At 34.1% G+C, this 24,832-nt stretch overlaps 1 protein-coding gene across 1 annotated transcript in view; it reads left to right on the forward strand.

Annotated features, from left to right (window-relative positions):
- The first annotated feature begins 580 nt into the window (after nt 1-580).
- The window catches only part of LOC134283147 (dmX-like protein 2), a 33,666-nt gene continuing 9,414 nt past the window's right edge, over nt 581-24,832 (forward strand). The window contains exons 1-26 of the mRNA XM_062765607.1: nt 581-752; nt 2,273-2,398; nt 3,738-3,809; nt 7,804-7,882; nt 8,526-8,730; nt 8,908-8,974; nt 9,069-9,108; nt 9,304-9,439; nt 9,714-9,899; nt 10,563-10,577; nt 12,797-12,972; nt 13,475-13,705; nt 13,900-14,093; nt 14,451-14,563; nt 15,078-15,788; nt 16,353-16,485; nt 16,645-16,794; nt 17,089-17,311; nt 17,440-17,582; nt 18,162-18,537; nt 18,992-19,132; nt 19,260-20,939; nt 23,702-23,886; nt 23,999-24,118; nt 24,510-24,607; nt 24,758-24,832. The exon at nt 24,758-24,832 is cut by the window's right edge and continues 91 nt beyond it. Coding sequence (XP_062621591.1) covers nt 666-752; nt 2,273-2,398; nt 3,738-3,809; nt 7,804-7,882; nt 8,526-8,730; nt 8,908-8,974; nt 9,069-9,108; nt 9,304-9,439; nt 9,714-9,899; nt 10,563-10,577; nt 12,797-12,972; nt 13,475-13,705; nt 13,900-14,093; nt 14,451-14,563; nt 15,078-15,788; nt 16,353-16,485; nt 16,645-16,794; nt 17,089-17,311; nt 17,440-17,582; nt 18,162-18,537; nt 18,992-19,132; nt 19,260-20,939; nt 23,702-23,886; nt 23,999-24,118; nt 24,510-24,607; nt 24,758-24,832 — 5,762 coding nt within the window. The 5' untranslated portion in view covers nt 581-665. The remainder of the gene's footprint in view (nt 753-2,272; nt 2,399-3,737; nt 3,810-7,803; nt 7,883-8,525; nt 8,731-8,907; nt 8,975-9,068; nt 9,109-9,303; nt 9,440-9,713; nt 9,900-10,562; nt 10,578-12,796; nt 12,973-13,474; nt 13,706-13,899; nt 14,094-14,450; nt 14,564-15,077; nt 15,789-16,352; nt 16,486-16,644; nt 16,795-17,088; nt 17,312-17,439; nt 17,583-18,161; nt 18,538-18,991; nt 19,133-19,259; nt 20,940-23,701; nt 23,887-23,998; nt 24,119-24,509; nt 24,608-24,757) is intronic.

Genomic DNA, 24,832 nt, shown 5'->3' on the forward strand with positions numbered 1-24,832 from the left:
AAAGTATATTGAGTCGTATTCCAGCTAGAGCATTGATAAGGAAAAAAAAACTGTACGCATATATATGGGATTTTTGTTTTCGTCCGTCTGAAGAGTGGTGAGGGAAAATGATAAATTGAAGTGGTCAGACATACGTTTCTATGGAAAGAATGTAAGTAAATATATGATCCAAAATAAATAATTCATAGTGGATGATCTGTTAAAGCCTAAGTTAAGCTTCAGGAGATGGGTAAATTTGTCCAGTGAAGTTCATCTCCTCACTCATTTATGTTAATTCACCATCTTCGCTAGCCAAGTGTTTCTGATATGCTACTCTCCTCATAATCAGGGTTCATGAGGAGAGTAGCGTATTGGAAACCCTTGGCTAGCGAAGATAGTTAGTTCACTCACTTTTAAGAACTTTTATGTTTGCTATCACAAATTTTATTAAATTTATATTAATAAACAATATGAACGGTCATTTTCAAGCTAGAAACATCGCCTAAGACTATTTATTGATTTATTTGTAAATCACTATTCAAAGAACGAATTAATTAAATGTCATCATGAAAATGTACGAGTTATCTCCCTCGTAGAAATCAATCCAATATGGCGATGTGTCAGATGATTCAGGTACTTTTATTTACAGCATAAGTTGCGTTTAGTTTGGTGCTTTTACGGCTGATATGAACCGGCACCAAGTGTTAACAGGAGCATGCAATGCAGGAGACCAATGTTATGCCGTTGGAAGCGTAGAGGGCGTCCATTTTACGGTAGGTCTAACGACACAACAGAAGCAGGGAAGGGAGGTGTGCGGTGTCTCGTTTGTCAATAATGTATAACGTATAGGAAATCGTCTATTGGAATTAGCTATATCTGATGACAGAGTTAATTAGCATTATTGAATAAGGGAATTACACTTTCCCAACAGTAATCTAATGTTGATATCTTAATTTGGAGGGATGTAAGGTTAAAACGTAGAAGATAGCCGAATGAGGGAAGTCAAAACATCTCTGTATTCACTAATCGGACAAGATAATTTTTTCACTGAGAAATATTTATTTTTGAAATTGCCATGTCAATAAAAATCTCCAAGTTTATAAAAAGTCAGTAGTACTGTAAGCCTTAATAAACCTCAAGTTATCAACAAACATAAACATATTGAAGAAACATGTTTAGGCTCCTAATGATTGCACAAGAAGAACATAACAGCTTTCACAGGAGCATTTCTCTCAACTTGTAGTTGTAACAATCATTTATTAAGAAGTCATACAAAATACTAAAACAACACAAGGGAAGTAGGGTTGAAACGATATGCCCTCTTCACCATTTTCAATACAAACATTTTGATTAAAGGAAACAATTTTAGGGTTGTTTTTGTTCTTTTTATTAAAATTTTCTTTCAAATTAAGTCACTTCATTTACATGACCAGAAGAAATTTATTAGAAGGATTATTTTACAAACAAAAAACGCAAACTAATTGGTAAGAAAAAATTGTTTTAAAATAAAACTTTCTAATATTCCATATTAAATTGTAAACATGGTAAGACATGCAGATCTAGAGGGGGTCTGGGGGTCCAGACTCCCACACCCCCTGGAGTTCTTGAATTTAATATATACTTAACCATGTAAAAAGTGACCTTGGACCCCCTAGAAAATGCAGACCCCTCCCCCTTGAGAACGCAGATCTATTTATGGTATGAAAAGTCATAGGAGTCAGTGCCTACCCCCTCCCCTTCCCGAAAAGGGTACTTCATTTTTTATGCTTGGGCGAGTGTATTTTTTTTTTTTTATTTGCTTGTCAACAAATTTCTGGATTAGATTTTTTGTCTGGGGTGGACCTCCTGGGAAAAAATTCCTGGATCCACGCCTGTAAAACACAGAGTTTACTTTTATGATATTAATTTTCAAAGTAATTTTTACAAAACATTGATTTTTCTATTTGAAAAAAAATATTAAAAATGCTTTGAACTTGTAAAAATTAAATGGGCTGTAGTTCAGCTGGACTTACACTTAGAAATGTAAGTGTCAAACTAATGTAATTTGCCATGTATATGCAGTGGATTTTGTTAAGATTGGATAAATTGCTTGTAAATTTGTAATCATTATGTAATTTAGTATAGAAATTAGCAAGTTAATTAATCTTACACCCCCTCCTAAATAACCTCATAAATTTTCAATTTATGAATTCTTTTTTACTTGATTAATTAGATTTATCTCAACTGTTTGATAATTTTCTAGCAGTAGTGTAAAATGCAATTATGACTAATCTCAATGAAACTTTTTTGGTAGGCCTATGCAGCAGGATGTGACATTGTGATTTTGGCGAGCGACTTCCAGCGAGTTCAGATTATACCAGGTGTAACTCATGGTAATGTCAAGGTCAATTGTATCGATTGCTCAACAGACAGTGGAAAGGTAATGATTTCTCAGTGAATGTATTTCCCTTACACATTTTTAGCAGTAAGCCTTAAATTACTTTTATTTAGACAATAAAGCAAGTATCATAATAATATTTATGGAATCCGGATAGGGCCAAGCAGTTCACTATCGCACCATCAAGCATCAACTTAAAGGTCGATAGCGCGATAATGCGATAACGATGAAACGGTGGTGCGATAACGATGAAGCGATGATGCGATAGCGCGATGACGATGATGCTATGGCGCTATAATGCGATGACGATGGTGCGATAGCACGATTGAGCGATTGTGAATATCGCTTCATCGTCATCGTACTATTGCACCATCGTCATCGCACCATCCTGTCATCACTGTCGCACCATCGTGTCATCGCACCATCGTGTCATCGCATCATCGCATCATCGTCATCGCATTGTCGCGCCATAGCATCATCGTCATCGCGCTATCGCACCATCACTTCATCGTTATCGCTCCATCACTTCGTCGTCATCGCATTATCTCTTCATCGCACTATCGACCTAAAGCTCGATGGTGCGATGATGCGATAGTGAACTGCGTGGCCCTATCCGGATTCCATAAATATTAACTGTTTGGAGGAGAAAAGAAAAACAATGAAGTGTTTCCTTGATCCAGAAGAACTGGGTTTGATTTCTTGTCTGGTCGTTCACATCCAGATTATTGCAGCCAATTTACAAAAACTTATATACATTCACTTTAAAAATTGTTCTGATCTGTAGGGGTGAAACGGTTCACCGCGGTATTTTTTCTCGGTTCGATACACGGTACAAAATCTTTACTTTCGGTTCGGTTCGTTTTTCGGTCGGGATGGTCATTCAGTCGGGTTTGGCATAAGGTATAAACATGCTTCTCTGTGTAATTAGTTCAAAAACGTAAATTTTTGTGGACTTAAAGTTTGTAAAATGATTTTTAACAGTCAAATCAATTAAGGTGATTTATTCTATCCATTTTGCACATGAATTATTTGACTAGATTAAGTAAAATGAAGCTTAAAACAACAGTTGAATTTATTTCCTTCTATCAAAATGTATTGTATCAAAAATAAGTGAACCGAGACCAAATTTTATGATACGTATCGAACCGTGAAGGAGGCGTATCGTTTCACCCCTACTGATCTGATATACATGATATAATTGTTTTCCCCTTTATAGCATGAGAGCGGAGGTTACAGATTTTGGTAATTTTTAGAATAAAACTTTAAAATATGATACTGTCTGATGTACAATTAATTTTGAAGCTAGCATATGAACAAGAGTGCATACTCTTTCGAAGTACAAGTTTTAAAATTTTTAATTCTTTGTTTATATTTTGTTTAGATTGCAGCATCATACCAGAATGAAGTTTACATATTTGAACCAACTCCATTACGTCACCATGAGAGTACACATGTAAGAGGAAGATCTCTGTTTTAATTCTGCTAAAACTTATTGTTATTATTATAGTCAAATCTAGTAACTTAATTTGTACATTGTTTTAAAGCATCTTCTATATCCTGTCAACACTAATAATACTGGTACCAATCAAAACTTTATAATATGACATAGACAAGCAGTTATATCAATACATGCTTAGAATTTACAGTCATAACAATTTTTTGGCATAATTACACTGTACATAGTACATGTAACACTCTAGAACATATCATAAAGCTAATATGTTGTGTTATATTAACATGTTATTGGATGTACTTAATTTCTCACAAGAACTGCTTTAATTGGCTATTAACATTTCAATCTTCAGAACTATTTCATACATTCATGAATTTTTAGTTTATTAATCATTCAAATTTTAGCCTCTTATTATTATTACCATATAATCCCTAATAAACGCCCTGGGCGCTTAAAAAAATTGCAAAAAGGGGGCAGTTATTTTGGTATTCTCTTTATGATATTTAATGTCATATTTTAAGTTCAAAAAATCTTTTGAAAAAAAAATAATAAATGCAAGGAGCCACTAAAATAATGTCTAACTTTACATAAAGTGAAGATAATCCAACCAAATTATGCTAAATTATTTATTTTCCACTGAGAAATTTGATAATAGACAAGTTTCATTTTCACTTGCTTCTATTTTTGGATACGATTCTTGTTGATTTTAATCACTGTACAGGGGGCCCTTATTTCCTGACAATTGAAAAAGACCTAAGGGGGCGCTTATAGGGGCAGGGGCGGTTAATGGGGATTATACGGTATTTTTTGTTATAAGTTTATTTCAGTCATTTATTGTCTCTTATGCTAATTTATTCATGGTGTCCTTTAATACTTGAAAGTCTCCAAGTTGGAACATTTCTTTTTAAAAAATCAGGACATATATACTAATGGGATTGGTAACTTTTCAAGTCTCGAGATACTGTAAACGTGGAAATTTTGACGATGTGCTAATTTTGACTATTTTGACATTTTTCTTTTCTCGTCAAAAGTTACACTCATCAAACTTCTTATCATATACATGTACATAGCGTCACAACAGACATTGACCATTGTACAACTTTACCGCTAAATTTTAACGGCTTTTTTCTTTTATAACTAGATCAAAGTCACTGTTAATTTCTTTTGTAATTAGTTATGAAAACATAGTCATTTATAATCACATTTTAAAAAATCATTGAATCTAAATTATTGTATCAAATACTGTATGTGCAACTTAGCGTAATTCTCACGCCGTGCTTGACCTAGTTTGTCACCTCAAGCAATTGGCTGCTTATAATGAAAACAAATTACAAGAGGGCAATTTATTTAATAAAATCTTACACACATAGATAGTTTGTATAAAAATTAAATTTTAGTGATTCCGACGCTGCCTTTGTATCCCCGTGAATTCAAAGATTTGAAACTCTTGATTAAATATTTCGTCAAAATGAACACTCGTCAATTTTCGTAAACAAAAAATCGTCAATTTTTCAACTCGCCAGTATAACCACGTTTACAGTATCTCATAAGTTGCAGGAATTCGAAGCTAGGTCAGTGATATGTTTCTAAATTAGAAGTAATCCTATTGAATTTTACTGAAAAAAACCTTTATATATTTAAAAAAAAGATGAAGATTATTTGCTAGCATTTATATTCCTTACTGTAGTATAATTACATATATATATATTAAAAAATAAAGCTATACTTAAAAAAAATTGCAGAATAACGGAATTTATTGGTTGGCTTTATAGTAATAGAATACATGTATTTTCAAATTGATTATTTTGCAAAGTATCTTTAAAATTAATTTTTAGAAAAGTAATCCATTTCTATAAATAAAAAGAACAGATTAATTTTTTCAGAAATCAAACTTTAAACTGTGAATATTGGGGTATATGTATTTTTTAAACCTTGAGGAGTGTGTGGCATTTTAGGCTAATTAACTGAAAGAGTTGCCTATCCCATTAGTACATACATTCCATTAGTATATACATGTACGTCCATTAGACCATAGTAATATTAATAAACATACATCAAATTTATAAAAACAGAGTATAAATTGCTTGAAAGTTTTTTCTTAAGGAGTCAATGTCCTTGATTTGATTACATATATTGGTCATGTGAAGATCATAACCTTGAGTCTTTTTTTGCAGATCTTTAGTTGCATGTAATCTTTGTCAATTAATCCCCTGTTTTATTTGTTCTTTCTTTGTAAATTATTGTTTTCTTTCTTGTAGCAGAGTGAGGTCTGTACTTTACCAATCAACTATTTCCTGACTAATAATCTTTTCACTTATAAAATCTACCCCAATTTCATCTTTAATTCACGCTTAAATAGATGCAGTAAAATTTGGTTATAGCATACATGCTTGCAATGAATTCATGCTTAAAAGCAAAGTGATTTTCATTCCTTGTGTAAAACCTATCATAAACTAAACAAATATAACAAAATATGGTCTGAAATGAATCAAAATTGTTCATCTCGATCTGCTACCATTATACTTTTAGATATATTTATTTTCACAGGATCACATTTCCACAGGGTAGAGTTAGTGGAAATTATGTCCTGCATGGAAAAAAGTATATCTTATAGCATTTGTGATCTGCTGTTCATATCAACTTTATTTCACTTCCAGATATATAAACATACCATACTTTTTATAATAAATAGACTGAGGTTGGATTTGTTAAGAAAACTATACAATTTTTACTACACAATCATATAAGTCTTAAAAAAGGCCATATAAAATCACTGGAAGCTTTATCAAATAACCCATTACTATACAACTTGGATATTTTTCCTTCAACATTTGACTTTTTCTCAGATTTGTAATACCGGGTAATCATATGCTGGGAAATCTTTGCTTAAAGCTAATTTTTAGATGCATTAAGAAATGATTTTGCCTCCTTTTAAAATCACAAGTCATTTTACTGGTACATTTTAATCTTATTAACAGAAGGATGTGTGAAATAGCTCTCTTTGAAATGTCCTATTGTTGATGAGTTAAAGAAACCATAAAAATTGTGAACAAAAAGAAACCTTGTGTTTGGCTGTCAATAAAAATGGGAATCTCCCAAATATCTATCATTAATTGTCCAGGATATTAATTTTTTTTCAATTTAAAGTGATATGAGAGTCATAAAAATGTAGCAAATGCCAAACTGAATCTACAAATACCAGTAAAATTTCCATATATAGTCTTGGAATCTAGTAAGGCAAGTGCTTATTTACAAGCTATCAAGTCCTTGATTCTTTTTTGATGGAATTTAGTTCAAAGATCCATATACCTATAGAAATCACTGTACATTAAAAACTGTGGTTAATAAAAAAAAGCGTACAGATAAATTACTGAGAAAACTAACTTGTGGTGTTAGATCTTGGGGAAAGGGTTCAAAGAGTCCATCATTTGAAGTACATGTACTGGGTTGTAGGGAAATTTGAAGTCAGTTACTAAAACTTCAGGTATATGAATAGGGATAGAATGCAACATGTAAAAGAAATGAATGGTTTGGGGTAAATTGTACTGGGTACATTCATTTATGTATTATTATGCATCTTCTTAATAAGCATCAGATATTTGCATGCATTATAGACAGTATGTGTCACATATAGAAGCTAAAGGTCAGGGATTACGCATAAAGAACTTGCAGTGGCTGGATTTCAATAAAATACTTAATGTATGCATGAAAATAAGGAAATATTTGTATTTCACATACATTATACTTCTAAAATTACTTAAGTTATATTTTTTTCTTTCTTCTTTAAATCAAAGTGAACATCAAATGTACAAAAAATTAATGGATTATCATACTCATCCGAGTTAACCTGGGCATGACTTTTGCTCAATGAAATACATGTACATGTATATTAATTGTTATGAAGATGTGATGTTACTTTTTTCTTTAAGTTTTCTAGGTCATATTCTTATTACTTTTTTGTGGTTTATTCATTGTCTGAGTTTTTTTGTTTCAGAAGCTAGATTACAGATGGTATCAGACAGCGAAATTTGAGGCAGATTGTTACATTAATTGTCTAAGCTGGAACATTGAAGGTAAACTATTGGCCTTACCTGTAAAATACTCTCATTCTGATAATTGAAGCCACTTAGAACAAACATTGGATATAATTGCGTTACATTGAAGTAATATTCAATGGTGCTACATTAATAATAAAGCTGACCAATGTCAGTGCAATTGGACGATACAGATTCAAAGAAGAACAAAATCTGTAGATACATTAAGTTTATGTATTGACATGTAATATACAATACTTGATAATAAAAAGATGTAGTATTATGAGTATTCCAAACTAGACAAACAAAAAAGGAGGAAAAAAAGGAAGATTTGAAATTAAACATATAAAATCAAACAAGGGAAAACAGCTTATAGAAAATCACATCCAAATGATGATGTTTAGATTGAGTTACACTAGCTTGTTGAAGGATCCATTGACTGCATAGAGTAACACTGACTTGTTATCGTTGAGTGATAAATCAATTGTTTCCGAGTTGTACTGACTTAATATTATTGTAGGATCTACTGATTGTACTGACTTACACTGACATGATATTGTAGGATCTAATGAATGTATTGAGTAACAATGACTTGTTATTGTAGGACCTATTGATTTTAGTGAGTTACACTGACTTATTATTGTAGGATCCATTGATTTACACTGACTTGTTATTTTTATAGGATCTAGACTGTTAACTGGAGGTGAATCTATACAGATCTGGGCATTCAGCCAAGAGCATCATGAGGAAACTAGTGGTGGATCTAAGACTGTACATTTTGATGTGGGTGGAGCTGATGATGACCACAAGCATGATAAGGATGACGGAGGGTCCTTTGATCCTTATGAGGAGATAGAGACAGTGTGGATCTGTGTCTGGAAGTGCAAGTACGTACAAATAGAAAGCAAAACTTCCTTCTTTCAATATGTGCCTGAAATTTTAATGCATCACATGAACACAATGAAAAGGAGTTAATTAAGGTGAAGTGTAGGTGTTAACTTGCATTGAATGAGCAAACTAATACACATAAGAGGAATTCCTTTTTTATTTCTGTATCACTTTAGACCATCGACGCCTGTGTATCATCTGAGATACTCCTGGGATGGATTACTGTTTGCCTCGGCTGGAAAGGTATAGTTATGGATTTCTGTTGTACAATATGTAAACTGGTCAGAAAATGTGTCTAGATTGTAAGTATTGAAATTCCAATGCTTTCCCTCTTTAGAATGATAGACTGGTGAAGATATGGTATGAAGACAGAAAAAGTAAGTTTTTATAATGCATTTCATGATGTATTACCTTGATATCAGTTTCCTAATTTTCTTTGAAGGAAGATGCTATGTTTAGAGCTTTGTTTGTGTACACTGTATTGTAGACCTTTGTGTCTCCTCATTGAAAATTTATTATTCATTTTCTTCATACTTGTTTAAATTATTAGAATTTGTACACACTGTTTTTAGACCAGTATCCCTTCATGAGGGGTGACAGTGTGGTGAGTCCTAAGAAAGAGGAACAACATTACTCCTTTATTTATATTGCCCACCCCAGGGCCGTCACAGGGTTCTCATGGAGAAAAACCAGCAAGTACATGCCCCGGTAAGAAATACAAGACATTTACATGTATATGTGTATGACTATCAGTGAATTGGTAAGAAAATATGCTGTGTATATTCTGTCATAATTATACAATTATGATTTTTATCATACGGAAATTAAATAAACTTGTTTCAAGAGTTACTTTATGAATTTTTTGTCTATATTTTGAACAAAGCTTTGGGAGATTTCATTAATGTAATTGTATGAAAATGTTTAGTAATATAAGTCAATTAGAAAAAGACTAGTTTTATTAATAGACTATGTTAATGTGTAGGGGAGCTGTGGCAAACATGTTGGTGACCTCCTGTCTAGACAATGTCTGTCGTCTGTGGGTGGAGACAATTCTACCAGATGACGGACTGGTTGACCTGGAACAATTTGACCCTAATGCATCAGTGGATCCAAAGTTTCACACCCACAGACACAAGAAGAGGTTTCTCCAGAGGTTAAAGACCATCAGGTAATAAAACTTGCTTTCGTGACATTGAATCTCCCGCAAAGGTGCAATGGCACTATTCGATATTTATATTTTGTGATTTGTTAATACAACTGCAGGAATTAAAATAATCCTAATAATCTTCACAAACAAATCTAAGTTTACATTTTACTGTTGTAAAATCTTAGCTTTGCACTTCACTGTTTTCAGTAACATTGTATTGTTTTGAAACAAAGATAATGATATATTCTTTTGAGGACTTTCTGTCTGTTTTTGTTATAACTGACAATATATTTTGTCAAGATTTAGTCCAAGGTCAGACATGATTTTTTTAACAAAGATCAGCAACTGTATTGTTATCATTGTTTCAAACATAAATGTTGAATACATGGCTTCAACATTATTGTTTAGAAAGAGATGATAAATTTTAATGATAAATTTTGCTTTTCAAAGATTGCACTTGCATACATTTGAGAGGTATGTTAGAATTTCATTGGAATAAGTGTTGTGTACACATTATTTCAGTTTCAACTTGAATAGAAATACATGTACAATGTATTTGGTTTATATTTGCTGTGAAGCACAAATTGTACATGTTTTGTATAGAATATCTTGTTATGATAATTACACAGGTAGATGAAACACTAAGATAGACGATTTTACAGGTACAAATATGTTTTATTGTAGCAAATTACTTGATGTGTAAGTTTAAAAGCCTTCCTAGCTAGGTTTTAACTAAAATTCTCTACTAACAATGGGCCTTGTGGATCAATATCGGGAAAATAAATAAAAATTGATGCTTCATGCAGTGTATGTAAACAAATACATCTAAATGTGGTTTATTTGGCTGCATTTTGTACGTCTGTTATAAATGTGCTACTTTTTGCACAGCAGCAATGCATCTGTGAACTGTTTGTTGTAAAGATATAATCCTTAAAAAAGGACTGAGTGAAATATGTAAATTTTGTTTCCATGGCAACAGAAAGGGGAATTTTGGGCACAATGGATACCCCATTAAGCGCCTCTGGAGAGGGAAAACTGATGCCTGTGGTGTTCATCTACAGAGGTTTATTTCAATCTGTGTTTTTTTTTTTTTTTTTCTACAGCTTAAGCCAAAAATATTGGTCATGGTGATGACATATTCATAGACTGATCCCAGATACATTCATCAGTTGAAAAAAAAAAATGAATAATGATATATACTGTATATTTAAAAAAAAAACAAAAACAAAAGTTGCTATTCTTCTTCAATAGCTGGATTGTGTACTACATGTTTTTTAAAATGACAAAAATATCCCTTAATAGCTCTTGGTCAATGCATTTGTTTATAAGGCTACCAGCACAAAAACTGGCTGATCAAAAATTGTAATATTTGGCTTTGGATCTATGAAAATTTATGTATTATTTATCACTATGACCAATGTTACAGAAGTTCCTCAACCTGAATTTAGTTCTACCTCCTACATGTACTATATTAGACACCATTACACCCGCAATCAAGCTATCCCACCTGGCAATACATGTATATCAAAAGAACACTATTGTAAGCAACCATCTTATAATAATTACACACCCTTCATACTGTACTGTACCTCCCAATAAAGAATTGCTAAGTATTTGTGGATTTAGGATGGAAGGGAGCTGATAAGTACATGTTGATACATAATGAAGTGCAGGTAATTTTTCTTATAATATTTGTTGGCTTTCCTAAATATTATGTAAATGATACATGTCCTGATGCTGTGTACAGTATAATCCTCAACACATACATGTACATTAGATAAATTCCTTTTTTCAAATATAAACAAAGCAAATTTACATTCCGTGTATGGTAGTTGATTGTGTTAAGATTAGTTTTTCTTATAAATATTTGATACAGAAGGATTTAAATATAAACAGGTTAAAATGTGATCAGGGATTAAAATGACATTGTGTACATACACAGTTTAGGCCGCACCAATTTAATTTCTTGTTCGTCGGACATTTGAGGAAAAAAAGTACAAGCGGGCTAGCGGTTAAATAATATTACTATTACTTTTTTGTAGACAATTTTTTAGGCGGAGCGTGAAAAAATTTGAACGGACAATTATTTTTTTCTGATTTGCAGTTTAAATTCCATAGATAGAGCGGAAATTGAACAGAAAATGGCACAGAATTCTAATGGTGCGGGAAATTTAAATTAATATTATTTGTATAGTGTTTAAATTTGAGCGCGCGGGTCCAATGAACAAGAAATTTTATTGGTGTGGCCTTATTGAAATATTTTGCTCACTTAATTTTTTTTTTAATTTTAAGGAGTGGCATTTGCCCATGAGATTTGTTTTTTATTTTGTTGATTTTAAATGTTTATGTACTTTTATATTTTATAGTTCAATATATATAAAGTAAATACACTGCAGTCCCATACACTGCTGAAAGCACAACAATTCAGTGAAAAACAGCTTTTTAAATTGCACACCAGTAAATATACAATGAGCAGAATTATAAAATGCTGCTTTGGTAGTAAATATAATTATTGTGTAAGGTGTTGTATATTTGCATGCTATTGGTGTTTCTAAGAACATTAGGTTTAACAAAACTGACAGATTGTTATTTATGCATGAATATCAATGAATGGTCAGGGATATCTTTTAATAGATAAATACAAATAGATTCAGCTAAAATCTTGTAGACTTTACCTGATTTAATCCCATTCTAAAAGTAACTCTATATTTAAAATGTGGATAATGCAGATTCAATTTCTATTCAAGAATCTTTTCTGAATTCAGATTATTTCTTATAAATTAAGAAAACTTGTGAGAATATCAATATGACTTAGTGGTGCAAGATGATGTTCATATTGGTATACACTACAAAATGCAAATAATTTGATCATTTGGTTCTTAATATATGATAAAATTGTCTTTGTGTTTCCCAATCAGACATGCCATCCACAAGCGTAAGAGGCACCACAAGATGGGGCCCGAGACAGTGATGAGCATGGCCAACTTTAACACCGTACAAAGTGTCCACGATTTCCACAAGTATGCTCTTCATCATAACGGTGTAGCCACTGTACTCCACTTCCATCTGGCCGCCAGCATCAACCCAGAGACAGGTAAAATTAACATTTCCCATTTTCCATGCTTTGATGCAGCCACATTTTCTGATGACAGAGCTGAAACAGTAGCATTATTTAGAAAAATTATGTATGCATGAAAGTACAAGTACATGTATGTATCATGCTTGCTTTTACATTATGATGGAAAATCAATTGAGGTTATGTTTTGGGTCTCTGTAAATGAATTCTGTATGAATGAATGCAAAGTAAGATTCTGTGTAAAGCATTACAGAATGCTTTTGTTATAATCAATGAAATATCATTTTAGAACAACCAATCTTATAATTCTCAATCAAACATGTAATGCTACAATAGAAAAAACACCTAGGCGCTTGACCTTTTTTACCTTTCTTTTCATAAATAAAAAATCTTTCTTTTTACAGTATTAGTATGGTTTTTTTTTATGAAAAGAAAGGTTAAAAATGTCAGTCCAAGCACCTGTGAAAAAAACCAGATATTCAAGTAAAATGTGTTAGCATGTTTCATTTTGTTGTTACAGATGTCCCTCTCCTTCCAGTAATAGGGTCTAAGGATCAGCACTTTAACTTCCAACTTCACTGGCTAAACAATAAAGAGCTACAATTCACAATGGAAGCAGAAGTCATATTGCAGGATATGCACAGAGGAGTTCTAAATGTAGATGGTCAATCAGATGACCATCACCATGACAACCATGAGGCATCGGACAGTGACCATGATGACCATCTCTTTGATGAAGGGGACAAAGGAAGTATGTGAAAGTGAAGTACTCATACTAGTAACGAAACAGAATTCTACATCATTTAAAATTTTACTGTGGCTCAAAGCATGTTTTAAAAGAATTTTTGGAACTGACATTTTGTCATAATGTTCAAACCAGACTTGGATTACTTTTATCTAAATATTAATTGTCTTCAAAATAAGAGCTTTATTCTCACTTTTAAGGTCAACATCATCAACCTATTGGCAAAAAGAAGAAGAGCAAACTGTTCAAGAAAAAGAGCAGACATTCTCAGCGTCACAAGTCTTCCAAGGATGTGGCGGGGACCTACGCAGAAAGCCAAGCCACCATGGGTTCCTCTGACCCCTCAGACCAGACTTCTGAGGGGGCCAGCAGTATGAGCTCCCCGGAGGTGTCTGTAAGATTTCTTAGCAGGCTGGGAGTGGCTCTCTTTGTTTCTCACTTTCTGCGTAAAATATAAAAATAACCTTATTTGAAGTAACTCAGATTTAGCTTAATTTATACATTTGCATCACTGGTGAGAAAATTAAAATACACAGATACAGTAATTTTTGAATCCCATATGATTGTAGCCATTATCTTTGACTTAAATAACACTCACATCAAGACAGTTTGTAATGGTGTTTAACTTTCACTTTAGTAGGAAAATCAGTATTGTATGACTAAATTATACATGAAGGATATAAAGCGGGTAGAGGTGGAGGTGATTCAAACTAAAATTTTCAAAACATTGACATACTGATTTTTTTCACAGGGTTCAGTGATTGATGCATTAGACAGGAAAATTGAGGCCCTACTTAGAGACTGGCACCAGCATCCAGACATGATGTTTAGTATACACCCAGTTGATGGCAGTTTTCTGGTTTGGTAAGGCTATAAATTAGTTTCATTGATGTAGGTTCCAGAAAATTTCCGGGATTAACAGGGGAGTTCTTTATGAGTATAACATTTTTCTCTTCCTTAATGCAATAAGCAATCACATGGTCTCTCTTTGTGTTGGATCATAACTTGTAATGTGTAACTGGTAGTTTGAAATTTTACACTGAAGTGTATGCACCTACCCTTAAACAAGCTTATCTTGAGTAGGTAAATAATGTAGAACAATAAATGTTTTCTCATTACCTCAGCTTTATTGTGCATTTATCTTCAATGGGAAGCATTTATTTGATATTTTGTACATTGTTTTAAAAAGTATACTCAGATTATTTTCTGGGCAAAAAAGGCATGAAATGCTTATTAACCATTGATTTTGAAAACATCTGTGAAACTAAAAATTTCTTTATAAATATCATAAATTGTGAGGCCTTAGACGAGAGGTTGATGAATGAGATTGTTCTCTAAGTGGAGATACTTTTTGTTATATCTTGGTAATGTTTTGTAGGTTGGTAGACTGGCTAGATGAGTATAATCCTTACTGCTTTCGTCAGGCCCAGGTCAGTTTCTCCTCTCGACTACCACATGCTTTCCCGGTTCCTGATGCCAGGACAATGGCTAGTCATATATGGATGTACTGTAATTACAGTAAAATGGACATTAAGTCAGCCATGAGGTTAAGTGAGAGCAGTAACAGTGTAGAGAATCCGAAAATTCAAAACCCGCCAGCACCAGCGACGGGGAAAAATTCACCTGGACAAAATGATAACATGTTAATACCTAATGTTCTGCTGATCTCCAAGCACATGAACGGGTCATTAAATCAATGGCAAATCAGTTTTGCTGACCACTCTAAGTTTTCCACAGTGGTGAGTGTGGCACATGCTACCAGAGCATGTGGACATAGATTCAGAACTAACTCCGCAACTTGTCACCCAGTGTTGCCTCTATTGCTATCAACATCTCATCACAATGTACCAAATGATCCTGTGAATTGTTTCACTGGAGAAAAAATGCAGAGATCGAGCTCCAAGGAAAGTGATGATGATCTGAAGCATGGAGTTGGAGGGGTGGAGTTTTGTAGTGAGTTAATTCTCTGGAGGGTAGATCCAGTAGGACCATTGTCTAAGTCGGGAGGAATAGTGGAGTTGGCTAGGATTAATTCCCCAGAGCTGGCAGCATTCTCAGATGTAGCCTGGGTACCTACTTTACTGCCAAGGTAAAATATGAGTATGCCATATTTTGGTTGCTACAAGTTTTATTTTGTGTTTTTTTTTGGATGTTGATCAAATCAAAAATATACATGTTTAAAATTCTGATCAGTTTGAAATGTATGTACGAGGGTATGTATTCTACATGTGTATATAGATATTCTTTATATGTTGGAAATTTATTTAAATATCGTTTTCTGAATCGATTATTATATTGTACATTTTTAGCAGTTATTGTCTTATTATTGATGACTTTTATGGGAATTAAATTTAATGTCATTTAGTAGTTTTTTAAGACAACATCTAAATACCGTATATCTGTTTTTTTTCGTGTGTTTGAAATTTTGCGAGAAAGGGTAGATTAGTACAGTTTTTATTTTGCATAAGTTATTTTTTACATTCAAGAATTTTTTTTTGTTTAAAGTAGTAATATTTTTATGTCACATTATAGCTGAAATAATTTCTGTGTGTTTAATATTTTGCGAATGAAAAATGATCGCAAAATAGCGAAAAATTATATCATCGCAAAAAAAACAGATATATGGTATTTTAAACTTGCTGCTTTATTGTAGCTCGACATTGGGTTCCTACAGTAATTCTCCCAGTGCCCTGTTTGTGGCCTCCGACGGAAACTGTCTGAGGATGTACCAGGCTGTCATTGATGCTAGGACCCTCCTACTGGAAGTCGGGGCACAGAGAAAGGATGTAAGCAATTGTATCATATTCCACCATTCAAAAGTGCAATATTTGTGTATTATGTTTAGCTACTGAGTTTAAAATTTTCTCTTTAATTAAGAAGGTCTTTAGTGTCACAGCATATTCATGTAGTTGGTTCCTTATTCTGTTTTGTCCTCCACTTTACAGCCAGGGATGAGTTTCAGCAGTAACACAAGCTCAGGATACAGTGTGGAGCCCCAGAAACCTCCAGGGGAGTTATTTAACATTGTCAGTCTGCAGTCATCAGCTAGACCGGGCTGTATCATAGAGCTGGAGCCTATAGCTGATGCTGCTCAGGTGAGTCAGACCAGGCTGTATCATAGAGCTGGAACCTACTGTTGATGCTACTCAAGTGGGTATTTGTAAAACAATGCAGTATATTAAAATATGTTTTGTTCTATATATAAAGCATGCTGAAAAGTATAAGAAAGAAAATTCTTGAGCTGTATTCATAAAATATGTTCAAAGTTGGACTATTATGATATGAGGAATCATAAAACATAACCACATTAGATTTTAATTCTACAGAAATAATTTATCAAAATTTTCCTTCTTACTATAAAAAGTAACATATGATACCTGTTTTTGTAGAGCTGGCAGCAGACACAGCTGCTCCATGTCTTCCAGGAACAGATGATCACTGGCCGTCCCAGTACATCTTCCGGCGGCATGGAGGTCATCGTAGATCTACGATCCTCGGGCTCCTTCTGTGAACATTTCTATCTGGTAGTGCTGGAAAAGACCAAGAACTTTGGATCAGTGCTTCACATGTGGAAGATTACTATTGCCTCCAAATCAGGAGAGCAATGTGAAGGTAGGAAAACACTTTTGTCTTGAGTCATCAGAATTTTTTAGAAATAATTTTAACCCCAGCAATGTTAAACCATGTAAAACTTTCTCCAGAGGTTAATTAGTGTAGTTAAAGAATTTTTGTCTTTACAGAGTCACAGGATGGGACAAGGAAGGGTTCAATAGATGTGAACGCTGAGGAGGAAACTTTTCATGCTCCGTCTGGAAATTCTACACCTGAACACGTAACACCTAAACCCACTACTGTTGTCAAGGTGATCTTCTCCACCACAAAGGTAGGCACTGCTCCTTTGGTTCCTGATCTCATGTAATTTGAAAGCTAATATGGAAGTTAAACAAATCAGAATTTGTATGTTAGAATAAGTAAGCAAGAACTTTGAATGTACAGTATAAGGAGAATTTTTAGCAAGGATTTAATTTTGGCATATTTAGCGAGGGTGCCGAGATCGCAAAAATTGAATATCGCTAAAAATAAATTGCGTATTATTTGTAATAGCTTCTTTAGTCTGCATTTAAAAATCGCTTATATAACATCTCGCTAAAAATGAATTACCAGTTTTTAAGGACAAATCGCAAAATTTGCGTCTCGCCAAAATTTCCACTTGTACGGTATTAAAATGTGTCTTTCAAATTCATGATTGTTTTTTAAAAAATCGAGGAACATTTTGTTTTGGAAGCACCTGTTTGTCAGTCTATTGATCCACATCATTAAAAATTGTTTGAGTGACTTGGAAAAAATAATAGAACTAAAAATGATACTTTTAGCTCGATATCATAAAATTTAGAAAAATCTGGTTCAAATAAGTTGACTTTTGATAGTGGACTACAACTGTCTATCTGTTCAATTTATATAGTTGTGCACACAAACCTTACCCCTGCCAGAAGGAGTAGATGTCCAGAGTGCGAATGTATCAGCAGGTCACTTAAGCTCCGCCTCCATTTACCCAGCATGCCTTGCTCCATACCTCCTGGTCACTGCTTGTTCCGATGGTGAGGTTCGTTTCTGGAACTGCAGTATGTCCTCAGTGTATGAAGTGGGAGGGAAATCTACCCTGCCCACATTGTCCTACAGCACAACAAGTTTTGAAATGGCTGTGGAGGAAGACCATGGAATGAGAAAACCCTCAACCAGTGTGTTCACAAAATCAGAAGCCATGGAGACGAGCTACCAGTGGCAAGAATGGAGCATGACGAATAGCTCCAAGGACACGAGTTCTATAAGTATTACAGGTATACTGACGCTTCATTGAATTTAAACTTCACCCATTTAAATGTCATTCTCAGTATGTTCTAAACTCTGCTATCAAAATTGACTAATGTGAAGATAAAGTGTAATAAAGTATTCCCATGGAATTTGAAAAAAAATATTTATGCATTTATTACTTTGTAAAACTTTCAATGGCATTTGGTGTCCATGAATATGAATATTCAGACAAAATTAACTACAGAACAGGTTTGATATAAAATATTAGAATTAATTCCATTAAAAAATGCAGATTTTTTTTTTTTTTTTTTACAATAGATTGAATCTGTTTTGGGAAAGATTAATTTTAAACATTTTCTAGAGTTACTGCCAGTTGGTTATCAAGAAATTAAATTGATTCTGGATAATTTGATTTTGTTTTGTTCCATTGTAAATTGTAGATAGGTACATGTATTCCAACCTTCATTTATAAATTTGTAGGTCATCCAATCACTGTGAGTTGTGCGTACAGTGGACGTCTTGCTGTGGCCTACAGATTGGTGGGACCAAAAATACTTCCTAACAACCCAAAGGGAAAACTTCTCAATCTCTGGGTGGCCATTTATGAATGTGAATCAACAGGTGGAAAAATTAATTTAAATACATATTTCATATTAAATTGATATTTGTTACATTTTGATTTTCTTTTAAAATTTTTATCACACATTAAGTAAAATACTTAAGGCCATTTTCATTTTCTCTTTTTTAGGAGGCTCAGAATGGATCTTAGAAGACACCATTGAACTTAAGAATGTCACAATTCCTGATCCTAAAGCAGAAATAGATATGGACTGCATCCTTTGCCCCTCTGGAATAAAATCTCCAAGAGTCATAGAGGAGGGAGAAACCCCAAAAGGGATGTCCCCCTCTGCATCCTTAGTTAACATTTCAAAATCAGTGTCTATACCAAGCTTGAGTACAATCTGTAGTGTAAGAAAGAGCATAGCAGAGCATGGCAATACAGCAGGAATTTTGCATCAGAAACATCTTGTTCAGTTGGACTGGGTGTCAACAGAAGATGGGTCACACATTTTGACTATAGGAGTAGGACAAAAAATTCTGATGTATGCCCAGGTATCTGATGATGTAATCAGTGCATCCAAGCAAGGGAAGGAGGGCACTGAAGAAAAATCCAAGAGGAAGCTAAGGCACAGTCAGAATCCAAGCAGAGAAGCCCTGAATTTACATCTAGGAAAGGAGAAGGCTGAGGCACCAAAAACTAGAGGGAGACTTCAGAAGGCCAAATCTGTCATGATAATGGATGATAACCCTGAGGAGATACGGTGGATGCTGCTACGATCAGTGGAGTTAAGCACTGCTGATGGATTACCTCCCTTACCTATGCACATTTCCTGGGTGAGAGCTGGGATTCTGGTTGTGGGGATGGATAATGAGATGCATGTGTATTCTCAGTGGAGGTCTTCACAGTCACAGGTGGATCATGGTTGTGTAGAAGACACCAAATGTCTTCAGGACCCAGATTCTTCCTGTTTAAACATCGAGGTCCTTGCCAACATAAAATCTACCGCTACTTTTAAACCCTCTTACTCTTTACCAAACTTCAAGCATATAAATACTGTGTCCAAGAAAAGCTCAGATGCTAGTGTGAAATCCTCCTTGAGCAAAGTTAAAAGTGAGAGTTTAACTAGCTTGTCAGCCATCCATGACTTTGGGCTCTTTGAAGCTTCAAGAGAAGCAAATCCATGTCTTCCCCAGTATCATCCAAAAGAAATGATAGAGCTATTGAACTTTGGGAAAGTCAGGAGAGTTAAAGCAATTCTAGCTCATTTAGTAAGGTGTATATGTAATGGCGAAATCCCTCCAATGAATATATCAGAGGAAATGGACACAGAGGACTTGAAGTGGGGGTATGGTAGGAGTAGGGCCCTATCTGTAAGTGGGGCAAGTCCAAAAAGTCCAATGGAGGTGCCACTACTGCAAGAGGAACCTCATTTAGAGTACAAAGAAATTTCTTTCATACCACCTCTTCCCATGTATGCCCTGTTAGCTGCTGACGAACAAGTTACTGTGACCAGAAACGACCACATTACAAGCACAACCCCTGGAACTGCTACAGCAAACCAGGACTACAGTGACCTGTTCTCCACCAATGTCGGAGTGGAGGAAGAACTGGACACAGATGTTCTGGGTACCTCAGCAGACAGCAACACGTCCGGCCGGGGTCGCCTTCAGTCCTCGTCTGGAGCTAATCCGTCTAATCCGAACGAGTTCACCCCTAACCATAGCCAGGTCCTGATGAAGCACCTGACACACACACAGCTGCCTGGACTGACTAGTGTGGATCAGATGTATCTCCTGGCTATAGCTGACACTGTGGCTAATAACAAGATTGACTTCACAGACAAGTTTGAGGTGGAGAAACCACCAGGTATGTCTAGTCTACCTTGTACCTTATTCACTATTTCACAGATAAAGTAATTTGAATTGATATGGAATTAAATTCAAAATATGATCAATTGTTAAAGATTTTGGATTGCTATAAATAAATAGATTTTGATGGGTTTAATATGATTAATTTCAATCTCTTAAAATTTCCTTTTAGAAATACGAGGGCCGTTAAAAAATTACGCGGACTTGTTGCACAGAAAAAATATTTGACGACATAATCTGGCAAAATGTCATACATAATATAAAGGAATCTTTACTTATATGTTCTTCAAAATTTCATATCAAAATGTTGTAAATTGGTATCAATTTTGAGTGATTTATCAGGACATATCATCTTCGACGTCACAGGCATTACAAAAAAATATGTGATTGAGCTTTCAATTTCTCAACATTTTCCCAAGATTACCTATACAGTTTGAGTTACCTTATTTACTCAACATCCAAACACCATTTCCTGCCGAGCTTAAAATCTATTAAACAAGTAAAGAATATTTTTTTTTTGTTTTAACACCAAAAACTGCAGGTATTTATGAGATATAGTGTGAAATTGGTGACTCTCAATCACGTTCTTTACAATCCGGATAAAGTTTTCGTCGATAATCTTCTTCCCAACCTCCCGTATAGCCTTTTTACAGAGGTCTTACGGTCTAAAATTTCATTTTGCTATTTGTGGACGAATGTCACGAATACCCTAGTTTACTACATGTTTTATTATGCATATTTTGGATCTATGTTGGCGATATCTCGAGCATTACACATAACTTAACAAAGGTGTGATGCGCCGTCAATTCAGGAGATGTCATTTTCACAGTCGTTTTCACGGGAATCGCATCGGAAAAAATGACTATATTTCTGTTAGTACTTCAAATATCATGTCAGAAATCTAAATACATAATAAATGAACAATATAAAGATACATTTGAGAAAATTGTCGAAAAATATCGCGAATTATAGAAAATTAATGAGTTAAATTTTGGATTCCGCATGCTTTTTCTTCAGTTTTTTTGTCGTGCTCTGTACCTCTCCATCAGCGATATCTACATACCGATAATTTCCGTAGAATTTTCTTAAAATACAAAAATTTTGCACAAAATTTATTGGAATCTTTAAGATACATATTTCTGTGAAATTTCATAACTATATGACGTCTGTAAGAATAAACTAGAGGTACTGTGAGCAATGGGCTCACTAAATGATACCCCCCGCCTCCCATATGTGTATAAATGGCAGTGTCCATGTTTTGCTATGGGAAACCCAAAATATTTGTCGGATCAAAAAGTAAAATAGGAGGTGCACAATGGCAATATGTAATAAATAGAGTTGGGTATTGCGAGTGAAAACCATATTGCGATATATTGCAATATTTTGCCTTGAATATTGCAATATTTTGCCTTGAATATTGCAATATATTGCGATATATTGTAGATTAATCATAATTAATAAATTTGTGCATAAAGTTTAAAATGCTGTCAAGTTCAAAGACTATTTGAATTTATCTATAGATTTATAAGGGGGCGGGGATACTAAATTAATCGCACACATTATTATATTAACTTTAATCAAATACCAGGTAAAATATTAAAACAAAATGTACTCATTTGAAGTATTTTCAAATTGGAAAAAAAAGTTTATGGATAATATATTCTTTAAATGTTTTTTTTTTTTTTTTTTTTGGGGGGGGGGGGTCCACTAAAGTAGAATAATAATTATTGAAATAGCATAAAATGTAACTTAAAACAATACATACTACATGGAAATTTTATGTGGTCACAGAATAAAATTAAAGCCAGAAAGAAATTGTGACCTATTTTCGGGCGTTTGGTGTTTTAGTCTGACCCGACCTAATTTCACATCATGATGATATACGATCAGGAACTGCATTGACCTATTTCTATTGTTTTAATATAGATGCTCCTGGTATAGCATGAAAGTGTTTAAAATGGCATGAATATTGTTAAAAAAATAATAAAAAGCAACACTGTATCAAGTGAAAACATGAATGGCTATTTATTTGTAGTATGTATCTTGAACTTAATCGTCGATCGTGTAGATTCCATGAGATTTTGAGAACCACAGTACACATGGTATACACCCTGTAGAAATGTTTTGTGTATTTTCTTTCTTGATAATTTTATTTAAAAGTCTTTTAATTAATTATCAATTTTATTTTAAAGTAAGATATTTAAAATTGCGACAGTGAATGAAAAGCTCTTTCTCTCTCTCTTTTCTCTCTATCTGCCTCTGAAAGCTGACGAAGTATTTTTTTTAACTATATTGAAAAGGCCTGGGGAAGTTACAAGTATTATTTCAGCAGTTTCTACAATAAAGGAGGTTTTTATATAATTTTATAAATATCGTGAAATACCGGTATCTGACTTTCATATCGCGATATATTATCGTGGTGTATAATACCGCAATATACCGATATACCGGTAATATTGCACAACCCTAGTAATAAAGATTCTGTGAAAGTTTCATCAAATTTCATTCAGTGGTATAAGAGGAGTTGCGGATAAGAGATGGGTACCCCAAAGCGTAACAGACGGACGGATGGACGTACAGACGGACGGATGGACGGACGGAATTAACGATTACTATATACCCTCCCGCTTTTCAAGCGGGGGGTATAATAATAGCACAGTCCACGTAATTTTTGAACGGCCCTCGTATGTTTTAGGATGATACATGTATTTGAAAGACATTTATAAACTGAATATTTACATATAAGCTTTTTTTCCCCAGCTAGTGGAGATCTAGACAAGGAATCGACAGAGACGATAGACAACTGTGGACTGAGGTTCTTACTGGCGATGAAGAATCATATCTACCTGGTGAGGACCTTACAACCAAGACAGAGGGCGGCTCTACAGAGGGTGGGGCTGAAATCCTTCAACCTTGTCTGGGCCTTCCATTCAGAGTCCACTGAGGTATGTAACAGTGGCAGTGGAAATAAAAAAAATGTTCAGGTGCAGTGTAAAATAATAAATGTTTTAGAAAGCTTTTTATGACAGAATGTGGAATATTGTTTTGATTTTGCAGGAGTTATTGTCACACATCCCCAGCATGCAGAAGGGAGAGCCTACCTGGGAGGAACTGAGACAGTTCGGGGCGGGATGGTGGATCAACAACATTAACATCCTCAAAAGAACCATTGAAAAGGTGACATTTAACACCGGAGTAACTTCCTTTGTTTGTTAATGTGTACATGTGGTTGTAACTCATTTTTTAAAAAAAAGTTTCATTAATTTTATGAGGTGCAATTACATGTATACATTTAAAATTATCCATAAAAATGAAGTATCTGGACACCTAGATCCTCTGAAAACTCTTGATGGATGCCTATAACCAAACATACCCCTGAATCTGTTGAATGTTCAAATTTGGAATCTACATATACATAACAAGGGGAAATGTGTGATTTTCTAAAATTTCCATAATGAAACATAGGTACAAATGCTGTGTAAATGTTTGTCTATAATGTGATGAAATAAGTTGTGTTCAAATTCTAATTTTCTTGAAGACATATATACATGTAACTTTGTAATTTCAGTTGGCTAAGGCAGCCTTCCAGAAGAAGAAGGATCCCATGGATGCTGCCTTGTTTTACCTGGCAATGAAAAGGAAAAATGTCCTATGGGGATTGTATAGGTATAGACTGTAGTAAAATGGCTTTTACAGAATGCATAAGTGTGATGTCATGAAAAAAATTAGTTTAGAACTCCAAACTCTCAAAACTTTGTTAAGGATAGTGAAGATTTGCTTTATTTTCATAACTTTTCTGCCAATGTGTCTTTCTAGATCTGTTGATAACAAGCGTTTGATGGAATTCTTCAAGAATGATTTCTCAGTGGAGAGGTGGAGGAAGGCAGCACT

Source organism: Saccostrea cucullata, unplaced genomic scaffold (assembly GCF_032062105.1).
Source record: "Saccostrea cucullata isolate Sc308-1 unplaced genomic scaffold, CSIRO_AGI_Scuc_v1 ctg326, whole genome shotgun sequence".
In the NCBI taxonomy this organism is placed as follows: domain Eukaryota; kingdom Metazoa; phylum Mollusca; class Bivalvia; order Ostreida; family Ostreidae; genus Saccostrea; species Saccostrea cuccullata.